We start from the raw sequence: 23,716 nt of genomic DNA on the forward strand, positions 1-23,716 counted from the left end.
TGGAATAGACCTTTTAAGAAATAGCTCCTTAGAGTTTCTAGGCACTTTCACTGCTTCAAGTGTATTTCGTATGTCCTCTATTAGACTTGTTTGGTTCCATAGTGAAAAATTGCTGGAAATTTCCTTCATGGAGTGATGTTGGAGAACCTGAGATAATATATCAAACCTGGTCTTCTCGTCTAGACCCTTGGTTCGCTGATTACAGTACTGAACAACGTCGTCGCATATTTTTTTACGCTTATACTCATTTGCACCATGACTTGCATTGTGCTTCTATTCTTCTTGTACCTTTTAGACTTCATCCTTGTACGTTGTTCTTGCTTCCTCCTGCGCATGATAATCCTTAATTGCATTGGCAGAAAACTTTACGCAATTCTCATAACCCTCTACAGAGGCTGAACTTCCACATCTGCCTCTAAATACTTGGGAATCTATGATGGGTAAAAGGTCCATGCGTATGTGTGTGTGTTGGTGAAACAACAATAAGGGGCATGCAATAGGTGCAACGAGAGAGCAAGAGAGAGGGGGGGTAAACAACAAGGCGGCAGCAGGTTTAGGGTACAGAGGAGATGGAAAGAGACAGAGTGGGTAAGCGAAAGAGAGAGAGCTTGCGAGAGAGAGAGAGAGAGAGAGAGAGAGAGAGAGAGAGAGACGTGGGAGAGGTGGTGAAATGAGTGCACCACAAGCTACTTGTAACTGTTTTTTGTTTTCATGCTTTTCAAACGTACAAAATGTGGGAGAAAATGAGAAAAAATGATTTTTTAAATGTCTAAAAACCAGCGAGAGAGAGATAGAGAGAGAGAGAGAGAGAGAGAGAGAGAGAGAGAGAGGGGGGGGGGGGAGTAAACAACAAGGCGACAGCAGCAGGTTTAGGGTACAGAGGAGATGGAAAGAGACAGAATGGGTAAGCGAAAGAGAGAGAGCTTGCGAGAGAAAGAAAGAAAGATTTTATTAACGTCTTCCAAAAGACCGAACTCGGCCTATGAGACAAATCGGAGTACCTGTATGGGGTATCCTCTGTCATCCCAACAAAATGAAAAAGTACTGAATAAAAAAGCTGAATCTGGGTGTGCAGGGGATGGAGCTCTATTACTAGGAGAATGCAAAGCTATATGCATGGAGTATACAATCATGATATGCAACCTAGCTAGCTCCATCCTGTACCATACTGGGGGTATAAAATGGTATACATCAGTGAAGGGGGTGTCCACAGCTCCCTGAAGAACATGCCTGGGTGTGCTCTGAAGCGAGCCAGTCGCTCCGCACCCTCTCTGTGAAACTGAGCTCTGATCTCTGTCATCTCTCTCTGGTATAGGCGTGGTGTCCGAAAGCCAGGTGTCCTCTGTCTCCTGCGGGCTCTAAGTGTCTCTGCTCTCTGGAGAGTAATCCCCTGCCGTGTAGGGGCTGGGAGGGGTATGGATCTCTGGAAAAATGTAGTAATCTGTGTCTGTCGCCCCCCCTCTGGAGCTGTCTGAGCCTGTAATAATGTCTCTCTGTGGCGCTGTATGTCTAGAATGTATCTCCCTAGTATGCGCTGGTCTGCTGTCTCAAAGATCTGGCGTAGGGAATGTGGCTCTCTGAATAAAATGGGATATCTCTCTCTGATGGCTGTATATGCTCTGCATCTGCATACATAATGCTCCTCACTCTCCACCTCCTCTCTGCACAATCTGCATACCCTCTCCTCTCGGGGAATCCGTGCTGCTCTGCCAGTCTCAATCTCCAATCGGTGTGATGAAACTCTGAGCTGACCAATAGCCACTCGGGAGCCGTGTGGTAAAAAGCCCTCCATGTATCTAGGCCTCTCTATAAATCCATCATCAGTGATACTCATGAAGTGATCTCTGTAGTATAGCATCTTCGGTGGAAGAGGCTGTGTAGGCGATATCCATGTCTCTCGTGTATAGAGCTGCCATAGATCCTGTCTCAATACTCTGTTCCTCTCACTATGAGAGAGACGGATATGTGGTGCATCCCTGTCATACTGGAATGGTGGTAGATGATCCATGTCTAGGCCATGCTGTGAGAACCAATGTGTGACCTGTGCATACCATGATCCTCTGTCTCCTGCCTCAGCCAACTGTCTAGATGCCTGAAAAGCTCTGTATGATAATCTGTCATGTGGCATCTCTCTGAATCTGTCTAGCAGGCATATAGTCTGGAATATGGCCTCTACCATCATAGGAGGCGCAGCAAACTCTGCTCGGATAATGTCATGAGGTACTGACGGTTTGCTGCGTATCATGCGTGCCATCATGAGGGCCTGTGGTCTCTCTATCTGTGTCCACCAATGAGTAGCAAGGCCTGGCGCCCATACTGCTGCTCCATACATCAATGCCGGTGTGACTAATGTGTCAAATAGCCACCCCTTCGTCCGGGGCTCCTGAAAATGCGCCTGGTGGCACTGTCTCTCTAGCATAGCCAATGCTGCATATCCCCGTGTCAATCTAGCTCTGGCTGCTGAACCCATGGTAAAGCGTGTGGCTGCTGCAGAGAAGGTAACCCCTAGGTACACGTATGATGTCACCACCTCCACCTGGCATCCTGCGAGAGTGAATGTCAGCTGACTCCTGCCCTGTCTCGATGTATGAAAGACCATAACCTTGGTTTTCCCAAGGTTCACAGTAAGACCCCTCTGCGTGCAGAAATCGTGGAGTGCATGTAGATGCTGCTGTAGACCACCTGGGGACTCAGACACTAATACAATATCATCAGCATAGAGCATAATATGTACTGAGGTACCTGCTAAATCCACTCCATCTCCGCCTCCCCGTGTAATGAAGTCAGCCACCTCATCAATGTATAACCCAAATAGCGTGGGGGAAAGTGGGCATCCTTGCTTCACACCAATGGTGCTAGCAATAGTCTCGGACATACCTCCTGGACATCTGACTCGCCCAAAAACCTGCTCATATAATGCATAGATGCCCCATGTCATATCTGCTGGTATGCCAAGAGACTGCAGGCGCTAAAAGAGCCTCTCTCGTGGTACTGTGTCAAATGCCTTGCGGAAATCCACAAAGCAGCAATAGAGCTTTCTCTTCCTCACTCTGGCCTGATCAATCATACATCTCAAAGTGAATACATGGTCAGTGGTAGAGAAAGCTCTCCTGAAGCCTGCCTGCCCTGATGAGCGTAAGCCTGCTCGCTCAGCATATAAGCTAAGCTCCTGCTCCAGCACTGCACCATAGAGTTTGGCTAGCACGTGGCCAACCATAACCGTCCTGTAGTTGCTCGGATCGAGCATATCCCCTGTTTTGTGAATCGGCACAATGGTGTGCATCGTCCACTCCGCAGGCAAACCCTCTGCTAGTGCCCTGTTAAACAGGTGTGCAAGAAAAGGAGCTAAAGAATCTACTGCATATATGAGATGCTCACCCTGCAGGCCCATATGGTCGGCGGCCCGTCCATGCTGTAGGCGGCGGATAGCTTCCTGTACCATCGAGTGGGTAAAGAAGCTAGCTGTGGTAGGTCGAGGCTCCTGTGGCTGAGGTATAGGTGGCTGCTGTGGGGCATGGTATAGACCCTCTGCATATGTGTGCCATGTCTGTGGGTCTGCAATAGGCGTCGGGGTCCGGGGCTCTCTGAAGTGCCGCCATGAGACAGGGCTATCTCTACTCATGAAGAAATGAAAGATCTCTAGCTCCTGTATCTCTGCGAAGGCCCGCCTTTTGCGGCGAGTAAGTCTCCTCATCTCTCTCCTCGACTCCTGCTCTGTGATGGCTCCCAAGGCTCTCTGTATGCGGAGTCATGAGTATAGGGCTCTGCACTCGTCATCATACCATCTGTTATGGGGCATAGTCCCAGGTCTCGCAGGCTCTCCTGAGTGTACACGATGTGGGAAGCTCTGTAATGCAGCCGTGTGTAGGAGTGATGCGAGCTGGGCTGTAATGGTATCCATAGATGCCAGGGGATCCATGAGTAGGAGTCCATCCTCTACTCTGCCAGTGTATATGTCTGCCATGTCATGTGTGAAGTAGATGGTAGTGTGTGGCGTCGGTATGTGGGGGGCTGGTGATACTGGTGATCCGGCTAGTGAAAATGCCAAGTATGTATGATCTGCTCCAATAGGACGAGGTGGAATGGAGAATGAGGTGACAAGCTGTGATGCCTCCAAAGACCCCATAATGTAGTCTACCACCGTGCCTCCGGTCCGTGTATGACCCCCATGTGGGAAGCATGTCAGCCCTCCTGACCCCGGCCACTGTAGCATCCCGTTATAAATAACGAGACGATGCCTGGCTCCCAACTCTAGTAAGTGATCCCCATAATGCCCTCTGTCTGGTCCAGTGTCCTCTGATGCCCGACTAGCCCCTATCTCCTCTGGATCCACAGGGTGGAGGATCTCCATGTCATCATAGTCATACACCTCACACTGTCTGCTCTGTGTGTGGGCATTGAAGTCGCCCGTAAGAAATACTTCCCCTAGTGTAGAATAATGCATAATCTCCTCTGACAGACAAGTGTATGGCGAGGCTCCTATCTCCTCCTCCTGTGGCATGTCCTCTGTAATGACGTAGGAGGATCCTGATGGAGAAAAGTAACATAGAGCTATGTATATAACCCTGTCCTGTGAGAGCTGTAAGCCGATCCACATGTATCTGGCCTCTGGATCCTGTGCTACCACTCTCAGTCTCCCCTGTAGCTCCCGTCTGAATAGGACTGCTACTCCCCCCGACCCTCTCGAGGTACCCTGGCGTGTGGTCCTCCTGTATGCTGACTCCCACTGGAATCCCTCTACTCGAGGTAGCCCTCTCTCTGGGCTCTGATGTGTCTCTGTCAGAAGTATGATGTCTCTCCCCACCATAACATGCTCCAGTCGTCCAGGCTGCACCCATAGTGAACCATTACAGTTCCATACTGAGATGTGTATCTCTGTCAGTGGCCTGGTCTGTGTCCCATAGGCCCCAGACCGCTAATCCATGGGCCGGCCATCAATGATGACCCGACCATCTCGATAGAAGGCCTTCTTGCCTTCTCTCCTCGCGTGTAAGACTCGTGGCATGCAAGCTCTCCTATGCTCAAGCTGCATCCTCGTGAGATCATCATCCAAGAAAATAGGAGCTCCCTCTAAACCCCGTAGTATGACCCTCTTCCTCATGAAGGTGACCCTCTCCGTCTCTCCTGCAAACTGTAGGATGAGGGCTCGCTTGCGTGTTGAGTCTTTCCCGGCTCTCCATGCTTTGGTGAAGGGGAGAGGGTGCTCTTCCTTGTAACCGAGCTTCATGCATAGAAGCTGTCCATCTTTCTCGGGAGTGGAGTCGGGTGTCTCGGCTATACCTGTGACTCGAATGTTGAGGCGGCGGGCATGCCTCATCTTCTCCTCCTCAATGGTGGTGTGAATGATTTGGTTTTCTTCCCTTTGAGTTTCCTCCCTCACTTCTTTACGGATGTTCTTCTTCACCACCTCGACCCATCCTGACTGCTTGGCTTCGAGCTTTCCCTCCATGTCCTTTGTGATCTCCTTGGAGATCTCTTCTTTGATGGCCGTGAGAGTGTTGTCATTGATCTCCCCTTCTTCCTTCTCAGCATTCTTGATGGCTACCATTTCCACTTTCAATGCACTCACCTCCTCCTTGAGTGCCGTGTTCTCTTGTTCGAGGTTCGTGACCCGTGCTTCGAGAGCTATGATGTGCTTGTGTAGTTTGTTTTCCACCTCATTGAGGTTGGAATCGGATGTCTTCTTGTTCTCCTTGATTAATGCCTTCATTGCCATCTCGAGGGCCTGGAGTTTCTCTTGGAGACTCGGGGCCATTCCTCCAAATCACTCTGCAGTCCTTCCCACAGGCAGGGAGGAGAGAGAGAGAGAGAGTTATGTTGCTGTCTTGGGGGCCTGAGCAGGGGTGGGTGGGGAAAGGGGGGCAAATAGGCGAACTGGGCAGCGAGGGGGCGAAAGAGAGGCGAACTGGCAGGCGAGCTGGGGGGGAAGCGGGCAAATAGGCGAACTGGGCAAATAGGCGAACTGGGCAGCGAAGGGGGGTGGGTGGGGAAAGGGGGGCAAATAGGCGAACTGGGCAGCGAAGGGGCGAAAGAGAGGCGAACTGGGCAAATAGGCGAACTGGGCAGCGAAGGGGGTGGGTGGGGAAAGGGGGGCAAATAGGCGAACTGGGCAGCGAAGGGGCGAAAGAGAGGCGAACTGGGCAGCGAAGGGGGGTGGGTGGGGAAAGGGGGGCAAATAGGCGAACTGGGCAGCGAGGGGGCGAAAGAGAGGCGAACTGGCAGGCGAGCTGGGGGGGAAGAGAGCGAGACCGAGAGAGAGAGAGAGAGAGAGAGAGAGAGAGAGAGAGAGAGAGAGAGAGACGTGGGAGAGGTGGTGAAATGAGTGCACCACGAGCTGCTTGTAACTGTTTTTTGTTTTCATGCTTTTCAAACGTACAAAATGTGGGAGAAAATGAGGGAAAATGACTTTTTCAAATGTCTAAAAACCAATTTAAAAGCCATGTCCAGGACATAGGTTTCGAGTCCACCTTACCATGCATCCACTCTCGTATGTTTGAGCACCCAATGGCGTTGACTCCTTTGAGCTTGAGGTTTCTTTACATGTATTATATGTGACCTTTGATGATCCTTTTGTGGGGATTGGAAGATGAGAGTGCATGTGGAATTGGTAAATGTGAGTGCATGTAGAATTCTTTTATAGCTGGATTTTAGTGTTATCCTCGTAGCCCTTGCAGTATCCTTGGGCTTGCAATAGTGATGTGGAACTAGCATGAGCTTTACCTCTCTTTAATTGCTCATAGCCCTTGGTATTCTTCCATGGCCTTTTATGGATCCAAGGTTCTCTACAACCATCATAGGCGCCTTGGGGGTAGCAAGTGGGTTCCTAGGTATCCACCATTTGCCGTGTTGTCTATATTATGGGATCAAGGTCCCTAGCTTGGTGAGTTTTCTTGTTGGAGGTTGAGGAGTCTTGGTGGGTGAGGTCTTGGAGCCAGATATGATTCTCAATGGTGAGGCTAGATTATCTTGGAGTGGAGGTGTCGATTTTGAGGCTCTAGGTTTCCTATACAAGACCCAAGGGTCCTATTTATAGTGATATGGGTTGGCCAACCCTAGGTCCAGTTGGACCACTGGAACAAATTAGGACCATGTCCACACATGATTGATTACTAAAGTGTTCGTGAGCATAAAAATTGGTTCCACACATATAAGCTTGTGTCCATGTGCTGCCCAAGTTGTACCAATGTATAGAGAGGACCAAACCCCACCTATCTAATAAACACGCTAGACACGGATCATCTTTGGACCATCTCCTGAGGGGGCTTACAACATGAAGGTTCCTGTCAACACAACAATGTACAGTAAATCTACCACCTTCTCTCATCTTCTTGGTTGCGAAGTCGATTTAGATGTGTCAATGTCAATGCTACTACTCATGATCTCTCCAATATCTCTAGAGGATCTCTCCATACACGCATTCAAATATACAATCTACTCCAGAACTCTCAATGGGACCAAGTCCATGTCCTCCCTCAAGTACGATCTCTAGAGGATCTCTCCATGTACGCATCCAAATATACAATCTACTGCAAACCTTCCGATGGGACCAACTCCATGTCTCTAGTATCTCTAGAGGATCTCTCCATGCATGCATCCAAATATACAATCTACTCCAAAACTTCCAATGGGACCAACTCCATGTCCTCCTCAAGTACGATCTTATGGAATAAACCATGTGAGCAATAACATGCTCCATGTTTTTATTCTAACTCCCACTTTGAGCCATCCGCATCCAACCAACCATGTGGGTCATGATGAACAACTCTCGTCTTTTGAATACCATTTCCCTACAAACTTCCACACAAAGGACATACATGTTTGATCAGCCTAGGAAGCCAACCTGTGACTAATCCATGAGCATCTACATAGCAACCTAAGGTCATCCCCCTCCAGGTACTCCAATAGGAGAGATGTCACCACCTCCCATCTTTCGAGCCATGGGCATGCATTCCCATCTTGCTAGTGATGAAAATATAAAACTGGACCTTGTCAAATCTGTGTACCAAGGACTCACAAGCCCCCTCTCGATCTCAGCATCTAGAAATGACATAGCGTCATCCCCCTCCACGTGCTCCAATAACATACAACACCTCCCATCTTCCCACCAGCCATGGGCATGCATTCCTAGCTTGCTAGTGAAGAAAATGTAAAACAAGACCTTGTCAAATCTGTTTGTGGATGACCCCCCCTCTCAACAACTACTAATGACTTTGTCCAATTGTTTTGGGCCACCATGATATGATATGCCAGAACCTCAGAAGACACTTCCCCCTCTATTTGAGCAAAACTAAGCAAATCCAATTCTTATACACAAAGCGTGCATACTCCCACATCTTGAAGTCTGCAACCTGCTCCTATTTATAACCTCGAAACCTCTGGTCATATTCAAAATCACATGCACACAACTATTGCTTCATCACCAACAAAAGCACAACACTTGCTTTGACACTTCTCAAGCCATATGTTTGCCACGTGTCCCATGCCTTGTCTATGTTCCTCAACACTATCCAACGAGAGCACCATAACTCTCAACCAACTGTGCCCGCAATGTGAAGAGCCCAAGCATAATGTGTGTTTGCCTATCTTAGCCAGGTGCCCGAAATGTGAAGAGCACCCACACCGCTTTGTGAAGAATGACGCGTGAATTAGCCATGGGAGGGCTGTTCACTCGATGTGAAGAGGCCGGCCTCAAAGTCTTAAGCTTTGTATTCACACCTTGCAACCCGAAGATCGTCGCCGAGACGAGCCTCCAACAGAGCCTGGCCACCACCAACACCTCTCCAATGCATGTGCCACACCCAGCCCTCGATGCGATCTCTGCAGCCTCCCCATCTTGGTCTACACTTCACGGCTCACACAACTGCCGCAACACAGAGAAAAGAAAACGCAACGATCAGTCCGCCTCCTCATATAGCTTCTGCAGCGCCGCCTTCAAGCCCATCTCGCTACGAGTGTCCCACCGCTTCTCATCACGAGCTTGGCATAGGACTCAAGCATCTCTTATAATCGCCTCAAGCAGCTCCCTCCTTTCAGCCAACCCAACAACAGCCTTCATCATGCGCCATGCTCAATTTGCAACCACAACAAAGAACACCATCATTCCTGTAGATCCCCCAAGCAAGCTTCCAAAGCCTGCCAGAATATGATGATGGAGTAGATGCAAGAAGATCGACACAAAGAATATATTGCTGAAGAACCATGTGGTTACAATTCTCTCTCTCCATCTATGTTGTTGGGCTCATGTTCGAGCTACTACAGTGTGCCTCGGATGACTCTCATGAGTGATATATGAGTACAAGACGCAGGGGTCCTATTTATAGTGATATGGGGTGGCCAACCCTAGCCAATGGTTTGACCATGTCCACACGACTAACCAGTAGCTAGTTCCACATACATATACAAGCTTGTGTCCACGAGCCCAAGTTATATTGGTGTATTGAAGACCAAACCCCACCTATCCTATCCAGCAAACACGCTAGACATGGATCATCATCTCCGGACCAGCTCCCAAGGTAGCTCACAACATGGAGATTCCCGGCAGCACACGTCTATGCACACTAAATCTAACATGGGGTACTCCGTTGGGCCTATGGGGACAACCGGTTGGTCTCCATTGAGGCTTTTCCTTTACCGAGCCTAGGTTTGGGCATAGTTCCACGAGATGCACTCACAAATGACCAAGATGAAGAAGTTTCTTCATCTAATCCGCTTTGATGGTGACCTGATTGTCGTCCTTACATGTGTGCTTCAAACGGCATTTCTTTTTCAATGCCTTTCTCAGTAGGTTTGACATTGGTTCGCAGTGGTTTTCTCTTGACCTCTTTCAAGGTTAAGAGTTGTGCTTCAGCCCGTGTAGGGTCTTTTGAAGTAGAGGCTTTGATAGTCTCCTTCGCAGCTTTCTTCTTCTGCCTGGCTTGCAATCTCGTTAATGTGTTCAAGGAAATGGTGGTTATCTTTCCATCTCAGTGTGTTTGGCAAGCGTTCCACTAGGGAGTTGGCTATGGAAGCCTTCTGTGTGACTCGAAGGGGACAGTTTAGATTTATGTGGACATTCCTGGAGCCTTGAACACAACGTTTCTTAACGAAGGACTTTAAGTAGAATGGTATCTTCATTAGAGCCAAGCAATAAGGAGGGTCCATGTGTACATTGACAAGCAGCAACATAGACGACGTGCTGTGGCGAGACGGCAAGGTGGTCAGAAGCTGTGGAGCTCCGAAGGGGGCTACTGGGGATCTCATCAACAGCACAAAGACAAGGCAAATGGGGATCATCGGCAGCACAGTGAAGGCAAACTGACGGCAGGACGATGGCACGAGGTATAGGCTGCTCGATAGTGATGAGGTGATGCACAAGGGGCCCAAAGATGGCAGCTCTAAAAGCGACAGCTATGGCATGCCCAGTTGCTTGTGACGACGACTGAAAGTGTGGAACCCTGCAGGGCACGGCGACATGACAAAAATGGGGTATGATGACAAAGGCACCTACGTGGAGATCGTCAGCAAGACAAAAGCACCCTGCTTAGAAATATCGTAAGTCATACTAGTATGCAAGCAGAACAGTAAAGGGGGAGAGGCACCATTCCCCTCAAAGAAGAGCAAACCTATGGCCCAAAAAGTAAAACACTCTTCAGAAAAGTCATGGCATACGTGGACAAGTTAACTGTAACAGAAAATGCAATGAATTATGGCATAAAAACTTTTCCATTTCATGCATATGCAACAGGAGGTGTTGGTGTATCTACAACAATCCAACTTTCTCTTACAATGTACACACCTTTTTCCCTAGAATGTACCACACTGATCTATCTAATCATGTGCAAGTATTTTAAAGTGGAAAGATCTACTGGAAGAACCAAAACAGTTAGCAATTACCATGTTTAACAAGTTTCATTTCATTGTTTTGTCTTTCATTATGGTAAGCTTTGCAAAGACAAGCCCCATCACTTCTAATTCGCTTTGATTTTCCTTTTATCACAACATAGCCACACTATTATAATAATAATCACAAGTTTGACGATGACTTCCTCTGACAAAGATATGTCTGTAGCTTGCTTGCATCTCTTGTTGGCACTGCATAGCAGTGATGTATCCATTTGGTTTTCTTTACACAATTCTCGCAAGGCTTTTTAATCACTCATAATACATGAACAAATGAATGTAGCTATTGAGCATGGTGCAAGGCAGTCCTGACATGTGATCTTCAACCCTCTTTATGACATTAAAACGAAACTTAAAACAATCGAACAGTAATATGCCAACTTTTCTATAGCACTCAAAGTATGGGTTCATTTTGATACAAAGATGTGTGGGCCATACGTTACTTGCAGTACGTAGGAGAGGTAGTCGCATCCATTTTGCTATGCTGTGGCAAGTTTCCTAATCTTTTTTTTATCCAACTAGCCTTAGGCCCAAGATCCTCCCGTAGTTACCATTGTTCACTGCCCGAAGGCACCCTGCCCGTAGGTGCTTTTTATCCGCCCATACCAATGCTGCCAAGGAAGCACCTAGTGGGGTTTTGAACCCAAGACCTCCTCGTCCTAGGCAAACACCTTCACCACTTGGGCTATAACCTCATTGGCTTCCTAATCTTCTTTCTTTCCCCCCACACCCCCCCCATCCCCCCAGCCTTAGGCCCAAGATCCTCCCATAGTTACTGTTTTTCACTGCCCGAAGGCACCCCACCTGTAGGCATTTTTTATCCGCCCGTAGGCAATGCCGGAAGCACCTTGTGGAGTTTTGAACCAAGGACCTCGTCGTCCTAGGCAAACACCTTCACCACTCATTGGCTCCCCTCATCTTCCTCTTCTTTCTTTCTTTTTAAAAAAAAAGAACTCTACACTCATTACAGTCACTCAACTGTCAACACAAAACTTTGGTGGATTGCCAATTCTATATTACCCGTTTAACAGGAGCGAGTTTTGGACAGGAAATTCCCCACCCATGAGGGACAGGAGGCCGGGTTTATGTCTATATAGAAGTGCAAAAAAATGTGTTCCGCAGATGGTGAATTAGCATGCTTCCTATCTTTAACTCACACAAGTGAATACCAGTCACCATTTTGGAGTAAACTTGCAAACGTGAATTGAACATCAAGAGTGCCAATTAATGGATTAATGGTTCAATGACGCTTTTTACTTGTGGTTGTACTAATTAAGAGTTTTCCAAAAGAAGGGTACCATAACTCAGTACGTCAGAATCTTAAATCCTGGGAGAGCTGCTGCTTGACTACAACACAAACAGCTCATGTAGCTATGTGAAAACAAACACTACCCCGCTCTTAGAAGCCATCATCCTCATCTGCTGCATCCGGTGCAATGAAATCAGGGTCAAATTCCCTTACCTTCACCTCCGCATCTTCTCCAAACTGGATGGCATTGTCTATGTGCGATAATAAGTACTGAATGCTGCAAAAAAGAGGTAGACTTAAGACTTCATTTTCAAAAGAGGATTTCATTGCAGAAGATGCCTTGTATTCAACAACACAAACCTTTTCTCTTTCCTGATGTCAAGCGGTATAAAGTTGACCATACTGTAGTCATCTACCTGCATTAACCCGTAGTATGACATCAGAACTGGTGTCCCCACTATCAAAGATCCTGCAAAAGAGTTAGAAGAGTACAGAAAGTACAAGTTCTGCTAGGGAATGGTTCAGCTTTGAGAACCGCGGTGCCATTTGCTGATTAAGGTCAGCTAGGAGCAACCTAGTATCTGGAGTCAAGAACCTATAGCACAACAGCATCGTGAGATCACTGAGGTGTACAGATAACAGCAACCATAGTCCCTTATTTTTCAGTTCTTTCTTTTTGTCAGAGTGATACGTAGACATACATGTGCACATACATACATATATACATACATGTGTGTGGGTGCATGTGTGCCTGTGCAGCTTGGTGTCAGGGTTTGGATTCATGCTCCCTCCTGGTCAGTTTGCTAGCCACTTAAGCACAGGACCACCGGCCACAGTCTTATTTTGAAACTACACTTACCTTTTGATGCCTTTCTTGTCTTCTAGAAGATCCATTTTTGTCAAGACATTAATATGTGGCAGCTCTAACTGTATCATTGCTGAAAGGGATGCCAGACAGCCACTAATGTATTTTGCCATATCTGAAACAAACTGTAGGAGAAAACAGCCATTATGTGATGCTATAGACTAATGACAGCATCAATTGAAACAACATAGCAAGAATCAAAGTTGACATCAATTAGAACAATACAACAATAGGGCAAATCCCCAGCAGTGTGAAACCGGAGCCAAACCCAAACCTTTTGGTTATAGTGGCTCTTTGTATGGACTTTATGCCTTGGGCTTCCTACACACACACACACACACACACACACACCCCAACGGCACTAGCACACTAGCTGCAAAGAACAATATGTAGGAGCTTTTCGGGATATTTGGGAGGTGGACGGAGCAAAAAAAGAACTGGGTTTGGGACCCCACACGTTAATCAAGAGAGCATAAAGAAGCATGTTTGGAATGCAGGACTAGAAGCGCAAGGTTGTGGGAGAAAAAAAAAACCTGACAATCAAGCAGATACACAGCACAGACTTGAAAGTCCCAGCGCTTCAATTGGTCAACAAAGGCCCTTAGCACCGGAATATGAGAATAGAGTTCTATCTGCCCTGCAGATCCAAAAAGAGATGCAAGAGTTAGCTAACAGATTTTCCACATAAAAGCAAGACGAGCGCAGAATTGCCTAGTCCTAAAATGATATCCAGGGTAACTGTTTGTGGTGTGTTTACAACAAATAGATGCTAGTTATTGTGTTATACTCAGCTAAACACCAGATAGACATGGGGCTACAAGCTAAGTTGTTGCCTGCAGGAGCTAAGTGATTCACATATTCGTTGCATTTGAGAGAGTTGTGTCTTCTTCTGTTAACTCCATTCTCTTGTAGTTCAAACAGCCTTACAATTGTACCGCAAGCATCAATGCATGTGCTAGGCCATGTCCAGGAGACTAGGTGAGTGTTGGCCGCTTGTGAGACCCAATTTATGAAAGGGACAAGGCCATTAAGTGCACAGACAGCACAGGGGTAACAGCAATAGGGGTGTGTTTGTGGTGGAGCCCAGAGGCAAAGGCCTATAGACAGCAGACTTTGAGCAAGAGAAATCAGTAGTGAAAAGTGGTGCAAATTGACCAAATTGTGCTGGAAATTACCTGGCCGTTGGGACTTAGTGCTGTATTATGTAAGTGTTTCCCAAGAGTCTTTTGATGTCTATCAATGCTTAACACAGTTAAAGATATATCGCGTCCACAAGAGTATCTAGCATTTTGTGTTTCGGAAAAATTTATGGTGGTTTTGCATTCAGAAAGGAGACACACTAAGAAGAAAGATTTTGAATATCAGCGTAAAGAGCAGTCCACAAGGACAAAGTGGCTGCACCAAATCCACAAATCCCCCATTCTCAAGGGCTTGAATCAGCATTACCGACTAGCTCTAGCCATGGACACTGTCCATATGGGGCGAAGAATCATGGAGAGGTATGCCATGTCACCAAGTGGTGACAGCTGGCACCGAGTGGCCTACTTGGCATCACGCATTCGTGCCGTTTGGATCACCTTCAGGTACAAACTGACTATCACTACTGTGTCCAAGCCCACCTTGAAATCCTCGTGAACTATGGTGTCGGGTGAGAATAGCAAAACTCATAACCTTTTCCCCTAGCCATGCAGATCATCTCAGGAAATGTTTGTGGTTTGGGAGGCACATTCAGCCACAAGTGCAAGACGATTGTGCCAAAGGAACTTCAGCACACCCTTGCATGGGCGGCATCGACCTGCTCTTGGTCAAGGAGCACTATCTTACCATGGGCGGAACCCACCAATGTGGGAATCTCCTTTAAGGGTGTAGCCATACCTTCTGCACCCCCCCCCCCCCAACTAAGCCTCTCAGGAACCAAGGTGGGGGTTAGCATCTTTATCAAGAACCAGCTCTTACCGGAGGTGGTGGACTCAAGCACTATCTTCCCCAGTAGAGCGCAGTGGCTAATCTTGGTTTTAGTGTTGGCATCAACATCTACACACCCAAGGGGCTGAGGGACCGCACCAAGTTCAAAATCCATGTGCGTAAGTTTTTTTTTGTTTTTGTTTTTGTTTTTTTTTGGGGGGGGGAAGGGGGCGCATGTTGAATCCCCTGAAGGACAGGCACGGTGGCAACGTGGATTCCACTGTGGCACGAGCTGAGTGCAGCGCACAGGGGCCAAGAAGCCTAGCACCTTCCACACCCCCAACAGCCTCCTCTTCTCCATATTGGATTGTTAGAACCAAGGTCCCATTCTTGCCTAGTTGGACCACTTTTACCTAGATGAGTGTACGTGCAACCGTAGCGGCTCATTTGGCGTCCTTGCCCGCACCATATTCTCTTACCACGCTCCAATTCTCTTGTACTTGGGAGACCCTTGGTAGCAATACCACCATGATCTCTAGATGAGTCTACGTGCAACCATAGCGGCTCATTTGGCGTCCTCGCCTGCACCATATTCTCTTACCATGCTCCAATTCTCTTGTACTTGGGAGACCCTTGGTAGCAAGACCATGATGATCCCGTATATGTATTTGGTAACTCGGTGATCTTGGATCACCCACAAGCTTGTATGACAACTACTCGTTGATAATATCAATTATCCAGGCCTTGGCATATTTCAAGGACAATCTAGTTGCAAAGATGATCAATTTCTCAAGTTGTCCTGCTGCCCCAGTCTACTTTTAAAAAGCCTGTTGGATGGACCTTTTGCCCACCCATCTGCTAGTGTTTCTCAGGCCACTTGTAATATGCGGAAGCTTCGGAGAAGGATCGGTACTTCAAAACTCAGAAATCAGCACTCTTTTCGCGACGGAATTAACGCACAAACTGAAAGGAGATGTGCAGAAAATAGAGAGAGAAGGGGGAGATGGAGAGGACACAGTATTGGGTCCCAATTACCCTCTGTAGGGCCCCCACCACGGATGGTGTATTTGCTTTATTAGAATGATGTAAATCTGAAAACAAAATACAGAAACTTGACCTTTTCTTGGCTGGAGAATCTTGCCCTTGACCTTCAGTCCTTCACCCCTTTGCGTTAGCAACTTCTTGGCTGTCCTGGCCCCTTTTTGCTTGAGCACTTGGTGAATTATGAGATGCTTTCAATGATTCTTGGCTGGAGTATTTATACTCCCTTTAGCATCCAGTCGGCTAGCTTCATAAAGCCTCACGACTAGGTTTTTTTTTTAATAAAATGCTTTCACATTATGAATCATGTTGGCCACTCTGCGCATGCTTGTGTGGGACAGTACCAGGCTGCTGGGCACTCTGCGCATGGGTGTGGGACTGCCCCCCTACACCTGGCCGACCTGCTGGGTAGGGTTATTAGCCCTGTCGGCTGCCTGTCCAGCAGCACTAGGGCTGGCCGACAGCCCTTCCAGCCCATGCCATGGCTGGTGGGCACAGCCGGGGCCCTCCTGGCCCCTTGGGGGTGGATCTACACCTTCCCCCATGCCCACACTAAGAGTGCAAGTCTTCGCACTGGGGGTAGCCCTATGGGCTGGCCCCATCTCTACATGCAAACCTACATGCCCACAGAAGTCTGGCATCCGGTTGCAAACTAGATACACAGAACATCTGACATCATTCCAGAGGGAGACTCACAGCGCGGACTGGCACTGCTTCATGTGCAGGACAGTGCACACCTGACCTTGGACTCATGTGCAGGACAATGCACACCTGACCTCGGACGACTGAGATGGATCCTTGGCTGACTCGTCCCGGACTGGGCTCACATGGGACCAGTTCACCATCCCAGGTCCTGCACCTTCTGTACAGAAATGTCTACGTGGCATCCAAGTGCGGGATGCACGTGACATCCCCTTCTGCTTAACTTGACGGAAGCTGCATAGCCTCCAAATAATCCGTCAATAATGCCGGATAGTCTTCGAAAAATTCTTTGTCGAGCCATACCGCTTCATGAGTTCCTTGGTCCTGAAACTTCATGAGGAACTGTCGTAGTCTTCGGCCTGAGCCATGCTTGAAACGGTGCAGAAGGATCTGTTCTGGAACCATTACTTCTGCTTCATCAATAATGTCTGGTTCCGCTTCGTCTTGGACCTCTGAAGGGGGTGGACCTGCATATGGCTTTAACCAACTCACATGAAATACATCGTGCATAGTCCAACTCGGAGGTAGCTTTAACTACATAGACACCTCATTAACCTTTTTCCGGATGGGAAATGGTCCGAAGCTCCTGAAAGACAACTTTGGGCATCGCTTGCCCACCTGCTTCAATCTTTGCTTCATAATCCGAAGATACACCCAATCCCCTTCTGAAAACTTCATGTCCCTTCGGTCTTTATTGGCCTGTCGAGTGTAGGCCTCTTGCGCTTTAGCCAATCTGTCTTTAACGGACTCTAGGATCTCCTGGTAAGACTCCGTCACTCTGTTCGCCTCAGGTACTGAAGACGAAGTCCTGGTTAACGACGACTGGAAAGACCTTCCAAACGCTGCCTCATATGGAGTCCTGCCAATAGCTGAAGAAAAAGAGTCATTCAAAACAGCTTGAACTAAAGGCAAAAACGATTCCCACTTACCTTGCTGATCGTGGACATAACACTTCAGCACATCAAAGGCCAACTGGTTGTATATCTCTGTCTGGACATCTGTCTGTGGGTGGAATGCACTGGAAAAATTCAACTTAGTACCAAAATTATCAAACAATGCCCTCCAAAAATGACTGGTAAACTTGGCATCTCGGTCTGACACTATGGTCCTAGGAATCCCGCCAATCGGGTATCAATGCCGAATGAATAGCTGGGCAACATCCTCGGCGGTCACATTGGCCCTGCAAGGAATAAGCATAACAAATTTGCTGAACCTATCAACAATAGTTAAACACTGTGTATTACGCTTACTCGGACTAGGACGCAGATTTGTGACAAAGTCCATCGAAATGTCCTGGAAAGGACCCTCAAGAATTGGCAAAGGCTGTAACAACCCTATCTTCTTTCCACGAGGAGCTTTCACCTTTTGACAAATGTCACAGCGTTGTACATATGTAAACACATCACGCCTCATCTTTGGCCAATAGTATTGCCGTTCTAATTTCTCCAGAGTCGAATTCATGCCCCTATGACCACCTGTAATGGCGTCATGGGCATCATGGAGAAGAGCTGCCCGGAATGATTTCATGACACATAGTCGGCCTTTGTAGAAAAGCCAACCATCGCGTATCAGAAAATGGCATGGTCCTGTGGCATCCAATGCCTGTTCCCACTGTGTACCGAATTCCTCGGAATCCGCGTACGTGTGCTTCATGTCCTCTAGTCCTGTACCAACAAGGTCAAGTCTAGTGGTCTGAATCGCAGATACTTGTCCCTTCCTGCTCAAAGCATCGACCACTGGATTGGCCTTTCCTGGAAGGTACTCAATCATACCACCAAATTGCAGGAATATCTGACTCCAGCGGTGTTGTCGGTCACTCCACTGTGCACTTGGCATCGTCTGAATCCAGCGCAATGCCTGATGGTCAGTGCGAACCTCAAAGTCACGGCCATACAGGAAATGTTTCCAATGTTTCAAGGCCTGTATAACTGCTAGGAGTTCACGATCGTAGACTGAGTAGTTCTTTTCGGCGGGCAGTAACTTACGAGACATGTAAGCTACCGGATGACCATTCTGTTGTAATACACCTCCAATTGCGATGTTACTCGCATCGGTGATCACTTGAAATGGTTCGTCCCACGAGGCAAGGGCTAAACAAGGCGCTTCTGACAAAGCCACCTTGAGGTTCTGGAATGCCTCCAACGCTCGTGGAGTCATTCGAATCTTTTGCCTTCTTGTTTTCACTCCCTTTAGCAGATCGGTGAGGTCTGCCGAGAGATCAGAAAACTTGTCAATGTGGGTGGAATATGCCTGGCATATATCCACAAATGATCTGATGTCATAAGCGGTCTGAGGTACTTCCCAGTTAACAATCTCGGCCACTTTAGCCGGATCAAGTCGAATGCCTTCGGCACTAATTATATATCCCAAGTAGTGTACCTGGAACAGATAAAATTCTGACTTCTTTTCATTGACATAGAGCTCGTTGCTTTCCAGCAACTTAAGGACTTTCTCCACATCAATGTCATGCTGCTCAACTGTAGCTGAAAATATGAGTATGCGTCCAGAAATATGAACACACACTCTCCAATCAACTCCCGGAAAATACGCATCATCATGCGGTTAAATGTAGCTGGGGCGTTCGTCAATCCAAATGGCATAACCACAAATTCATAGTGGGCCCGTTCTGTACGGAAGGCTGTCTTGGGGATGTCTCCCTCAACAATCCGTACCTGGTGGTACCCACTCTTTAAATCCAGTTTTGAGAACACCTTTGCTCCATTCAGCCTCTCGAGAATATAGTCAATTCGAGGCATTGGGAATCTGCTCTTGATAGTCAGCTTGTTGAGTGCACGATAATCGACACACAACCGAGAAGACCCATCTTTCTTCTTGACAAACAAGATCGGTGCTGCAAACGGCGACACGCTGGGGCGGATGAAGCCAGCTTGCAACAATTCTTGGAGTTGGCGGTCCAACTCCGATTCCATTGCCTTAGAAAGGCGATACGGAAACTTGCTCGGGGGTTCCGAGCCTGGAATCCTGTGATCCTCCGGTCTGGACGGGGGAAGCTGGGGAGGGAGACTGTCCCGAAGAAAAATCTTCTGGAACTTTTCATGGAGAACCGAGTACTTCTCGTAAGCACTGGCCACCGTCTGGGCTGTCTGGATGTAAATCATCGCACACTGTGCGCCTTTCCTGACTGCTCGTTTAGCCTGCAAGTGGCTTATGAGCGGAAAGTTGGGAATACCTGGCTCACACTTAATGGTCACCGGGGTGTTTGACACATTCCGATCGATCTGGAACGTGTGCTTGTCCCACTTGACATCAGGAAGAAACTTGTGAAACCACTGGATACCCAAAATTATGTCTGCTCCTACAAGAGGGGCAACCATAAAGTCACGCACAAACTCTATGCCCTGAATCACTAACTTAGCACCTAGAGCTTCATACTTGACGCTCGTTGTCATACCTGTGCTAAAACCCTCAACTTGTTTGTCCACCGGAGTCAGCTCGAAATGGGCACGCCTAGCGGCCAGTTCCGTGATCACATCCTCCATGCTGCCGCTGTCAAACAAGACAACGACTCTCTGGCCACCTATGTAGCCAAAGGACTTGAGCAATTCATTGCGCTCATACTCCTGGTCATGGGCGCCCTTCTGCTTATCTTCGAGCTCCCGGCTAATAATTGCTCCAACTGAAGCACCGGGGGTTGAAGAACTAGGGGTAGCCGCTGGGGTCTGTGTGGGAGCTGTGCTCATCTCACAGAAGCTGTGGAGGCGGCGGCGGCCTTTGGAGGCTTCTTCGGACAATCCCAAGAAGTATGTCCTTTTGTGTGACAAAAGAAACAAACTGAAGGACTGGTTGCGCGTTCTAACGCGCTCCCCTGAACTCGTCTTCGAGTCGCTCAAGGTAGTGGGGCGGTAGAAACCGCTGCTTAAGGTCGCGGACGAACTCGTCCCACACATAAGCTGCCATACCTGCTCTGGTGTGGGCATGAGCCCACTGAGTCCACCAAGGAATGGCCTCACCTTCCAAGTACCAACTAGCTAAGATCACTTTGTCAATATCTGTTTTCCTAACTGCGGCAAAGTAAGCTTCAAATTGATGTAACCATGAATACAGAGTAGTGGGATCGAGTTTACCATTATACTTACTGAAATTCATTTTCTCGGGAAAATGATTCGAGGGCGCCGCCGGTGTCAATCTGGCGTCCAAAGCTCTGAGGTAACGCTCGTGTTCCACTCGTCCCATGGCATCGTCTTCTCGTTGTCGAATCTCCAATGCACGCATCTGCATCTCAAGCAAGGAGCTTGGTTGCGGCTGTGACCCCGCGAGAGGGTCCCTGTGACGAGGATCTGGTATCTGGGATACGGAAGGAGAGGGAGGAGGAGATGGAAAACGCGACGCTGGAGAGCGAGAACGCTCCTCCAGAGCCAAAATCCGCGCCTTCTGCTCATCCAACTTGGTTGTCTGGTCTGCGATTGCTCGCATCATCTGCTGGAACATGTCTGTGACACTCAAGCCGGGTGCCCTAGCTGGGCTGCCTGGTGCACTCTGGTCCCATGGTTCTGGTTCTCTCTCGTCGCCGAAACTCGCCATAGCGGGAAAATGCAATACCTTTCCGGAACGCAATCTGACCATCCACTATCTGTGTGGGAGACTTCCGGAGGCTTCCGGAGGCTAAAAACCAACCGTCCTTCGAGGGACAAGAGTCACTCCGAAAGGGGTAGTCCACCGGCGTCTAAAAACCAACCACACGAGCGAAAAAATTTTCTGGTTTTCTTTGCTGAATCTTTGTCCTTGAAGTAGGCTCTGATACTACTGTAATATGCGGAAGCTTCAGAGAAGGATCGGTACTTCAAAACTCAGAAATCAGCACTCTTTTCGCGACGGAATTAACGCACAAACTGAAAGGAGATGTGCAGAAAATAGAGAGAGAAGGGGGAGATGGAGAGGACACAGTATTGGGTCCCAATTACCCTCTGTAGGGCCCCCACCACGGATGGTGTATTTGCTTTATTAGAATGATGTAAATCTGAAAACAAAATACAGAAACTTGACCTTTTCTTGGCTGGAGAATCCTGCCCTTGACCTTCAGTCCTTCACCCCTTTGCGTTAGCAACTTCTTGGCTGTCCTGGCCCCTTTTTGCTTGAGCACTTGGTGAATTATGAGATGCTTTCAATGATTCTTGGCTGGAGTATTTATACTCCCTTTAGCATCCAGTCGGCCAGCTTCATAAAGCCTTACGACTAGGTTTTTTTTTAATAAAATGCTTTCACATTATGAATCATGCTGGCCACTCTGCGCATGCTTGTGTGGGACAGTACCAGGCTGCTGGGCACTCTGCGCATGGGTGTGGGACTGCCCCCCTACACCTGGCCGACCTGCTGGGTAGGGTTATTAGCCCTGTCGACTGCCTGTCCAGCAGCACTAGGGCTGGCCGACAGCCCTTCCAGCCCATGCCATGGCTGGTGGGCACAGCCGGGGCCCTCCTGGCCCCTTGGGGGTGGATCTACACCTTCCCCCATGCCCACACTAAGAGTGCAAGTCTTCACACTGGGGTAGCCCTATGGGCTGGCCCCATCTCTACATGCAAACCTACATGCCCACAGAAGTCTGGCATCCGGTTGCAAACTAGATACACAGAACATCTGACATCATTCCAGAGGGAGACTCACAGCGCGGACTGGCACTGCTTCATGTGCAGGACAGTGCACACTTGACCTTGGACTCATGTGCAGGACAATGCACACGTGACCTCGAACGACTGAGATGGATCCCTGGCTGACTCGTCCCGGACTGGGCTCACATGGGACCAGTTCACCATCCCAGGTCCTGCACCTTCTGTACAAAAATGTCTACGTGGCATCCAAGTACGGGATGCACGTGACACCACTGGCTGCGCACTGTAAGGCCCCTAATTGGGTTGCCCAAGTGTAACTTGGTTGAACACAATGCTAATCAATACACTTAAATACACTAAGATTTGATAGACACTTGGCTCAAATACAAGAAGTAAATTGCTGAATTGACAAGAGACACACAATGAGCCGGAACAACCGACCCCTCCCTCAAATAAAGTATATTGATCTTGGGAGAATCAAGTACATAGTGTCATGGGCATTTCTGACCAGTTTTCCATACCAATGCATATGAATACAGTATTGCAAACAAGTGGTTGTCGTTGTAGACTTGCAATCCACACTACCCTCTCAAGTGCCCATTTTCCCTACCATCTGCTCTCTATTGTTCCACCAACACATGGTAGCAACAATCTGCAAGAGAGCACGTAGGACAAGAGAACACTACACAGGGAATGTGATCTTGTAATCCGGTTCCTCCCTCCTGCTACTTGCTTCCATATTTAAGCGTAAAAGCTTACCAATAGCAAGTAGAGTCAATGACAGCGGAAGTCTTCGCGATGGAAGTCCTTGGAGTGTTGAGATCTTCGATTTGTCGTCTTTCTTCGCAACAAAAGTCTTCAAGAGGATAAAGGAAACCTTGGGAAAGCTTCCCCTATGATTCAGCTTGAGAAAGGAAGGTTGAAATTAGGGTTTTTAGCAAAAAGACCAGAAATTACAGCAATAAAGAGAGCTGTTTTGCTGAATTTCAGTCATTGGGAGTGTGTAGGAGAGTGATTAGCATCCGGAATCACTCTTGGAAGCTTGAAAATCACCTTAGCAAGCTTGGAAATGGAGCTGGGAAGGAGAATGTACAGAAAATGCAGCCCAACAGTCCTCATGAAGGAGGCACCAATCTCTAGAGAGAGGAGGAGAAGAGAGGTGGTGAGTTGTCCAGTGTAGGTGGCAGGCAGGTGCTTTGTGGAACAAGCTAGAGTGGACACATGGCTGGTTACTCCCTTTGTACAAAGGGGATAAGGTCTGGGCGGTGGACATTGGGTTATCTCCACCTCGGGACATCAGTGTGTGTGAACACCGGGCTGGTCATAATTTATAAGTGAGTCTTGGTCGCCCAAAACTTAATGAAGTGTGTACACACTCACTTATAAATTAGTGCTAACTCCTAAGGCTAGGTTTATGACCAATACTTACCACCTGTCACATGCCACATAACCATGTCAAAACAGACAGTTTCACATGCACGGTTCGCGGGCGGGCGTCCCCTTACCCGA

The 23,716-nt window shown here is 48.1% G+C and overlaps 1 protein-coding gene across 1 annotated transcript in view; it reads right to left on the reverse strand.

Annotated features, from left to right (window-relative positions):
* Nucleotides 1-12,081: 12,081 nt before the first annotated feature.
* The window catches only part of LOC147630158 (uncharacterized), a 35,255-nt gene continuing 23,620 nt past the window's right edge, over nt 12,082-23,716 (reverse strand). The window contains exons 5-9 of the mRNA XM_086811802.1: nt 13,526-13,629; nt 12,987-13,117; nt 12,629-12,722; nt 12,488-12,543; nt 12,082-12,404 (exon numbers count right to left, since the gene is read on the reverse strand). Coding sequence (XP_086667928.1) covers nt 12,278-12,404; nt 12,488-12,543; nt 12,629-12,722; nt 12,987-13,117; nt 13,526-13,629 — 512 coding nt within the window. The 3' untranslated portion in view covers nt 12,082-12,277. The remainder of the gene's footprint in view (nt 12,405-12,487; nt 12,544-12,628; nt 12,723-12,986; nt 13,118-13,525; nt 13,630-23,716) is intronic.

The sequence above is a fragment of the Cibotium barometz genome, chromosome 17 (assembly GCF_041138505.1).
Source record: "Cibotium barometz isolate CiBa-2024 chromosome 17, ASM4113850v1, whole genome shotgun sequence".
NCBI lineage: Eukaryota > Viridiplantae > Streptophyta > Polypodiopsida > Cyatheales > Cibotiaceae > Cibotium > Cibotium barometz.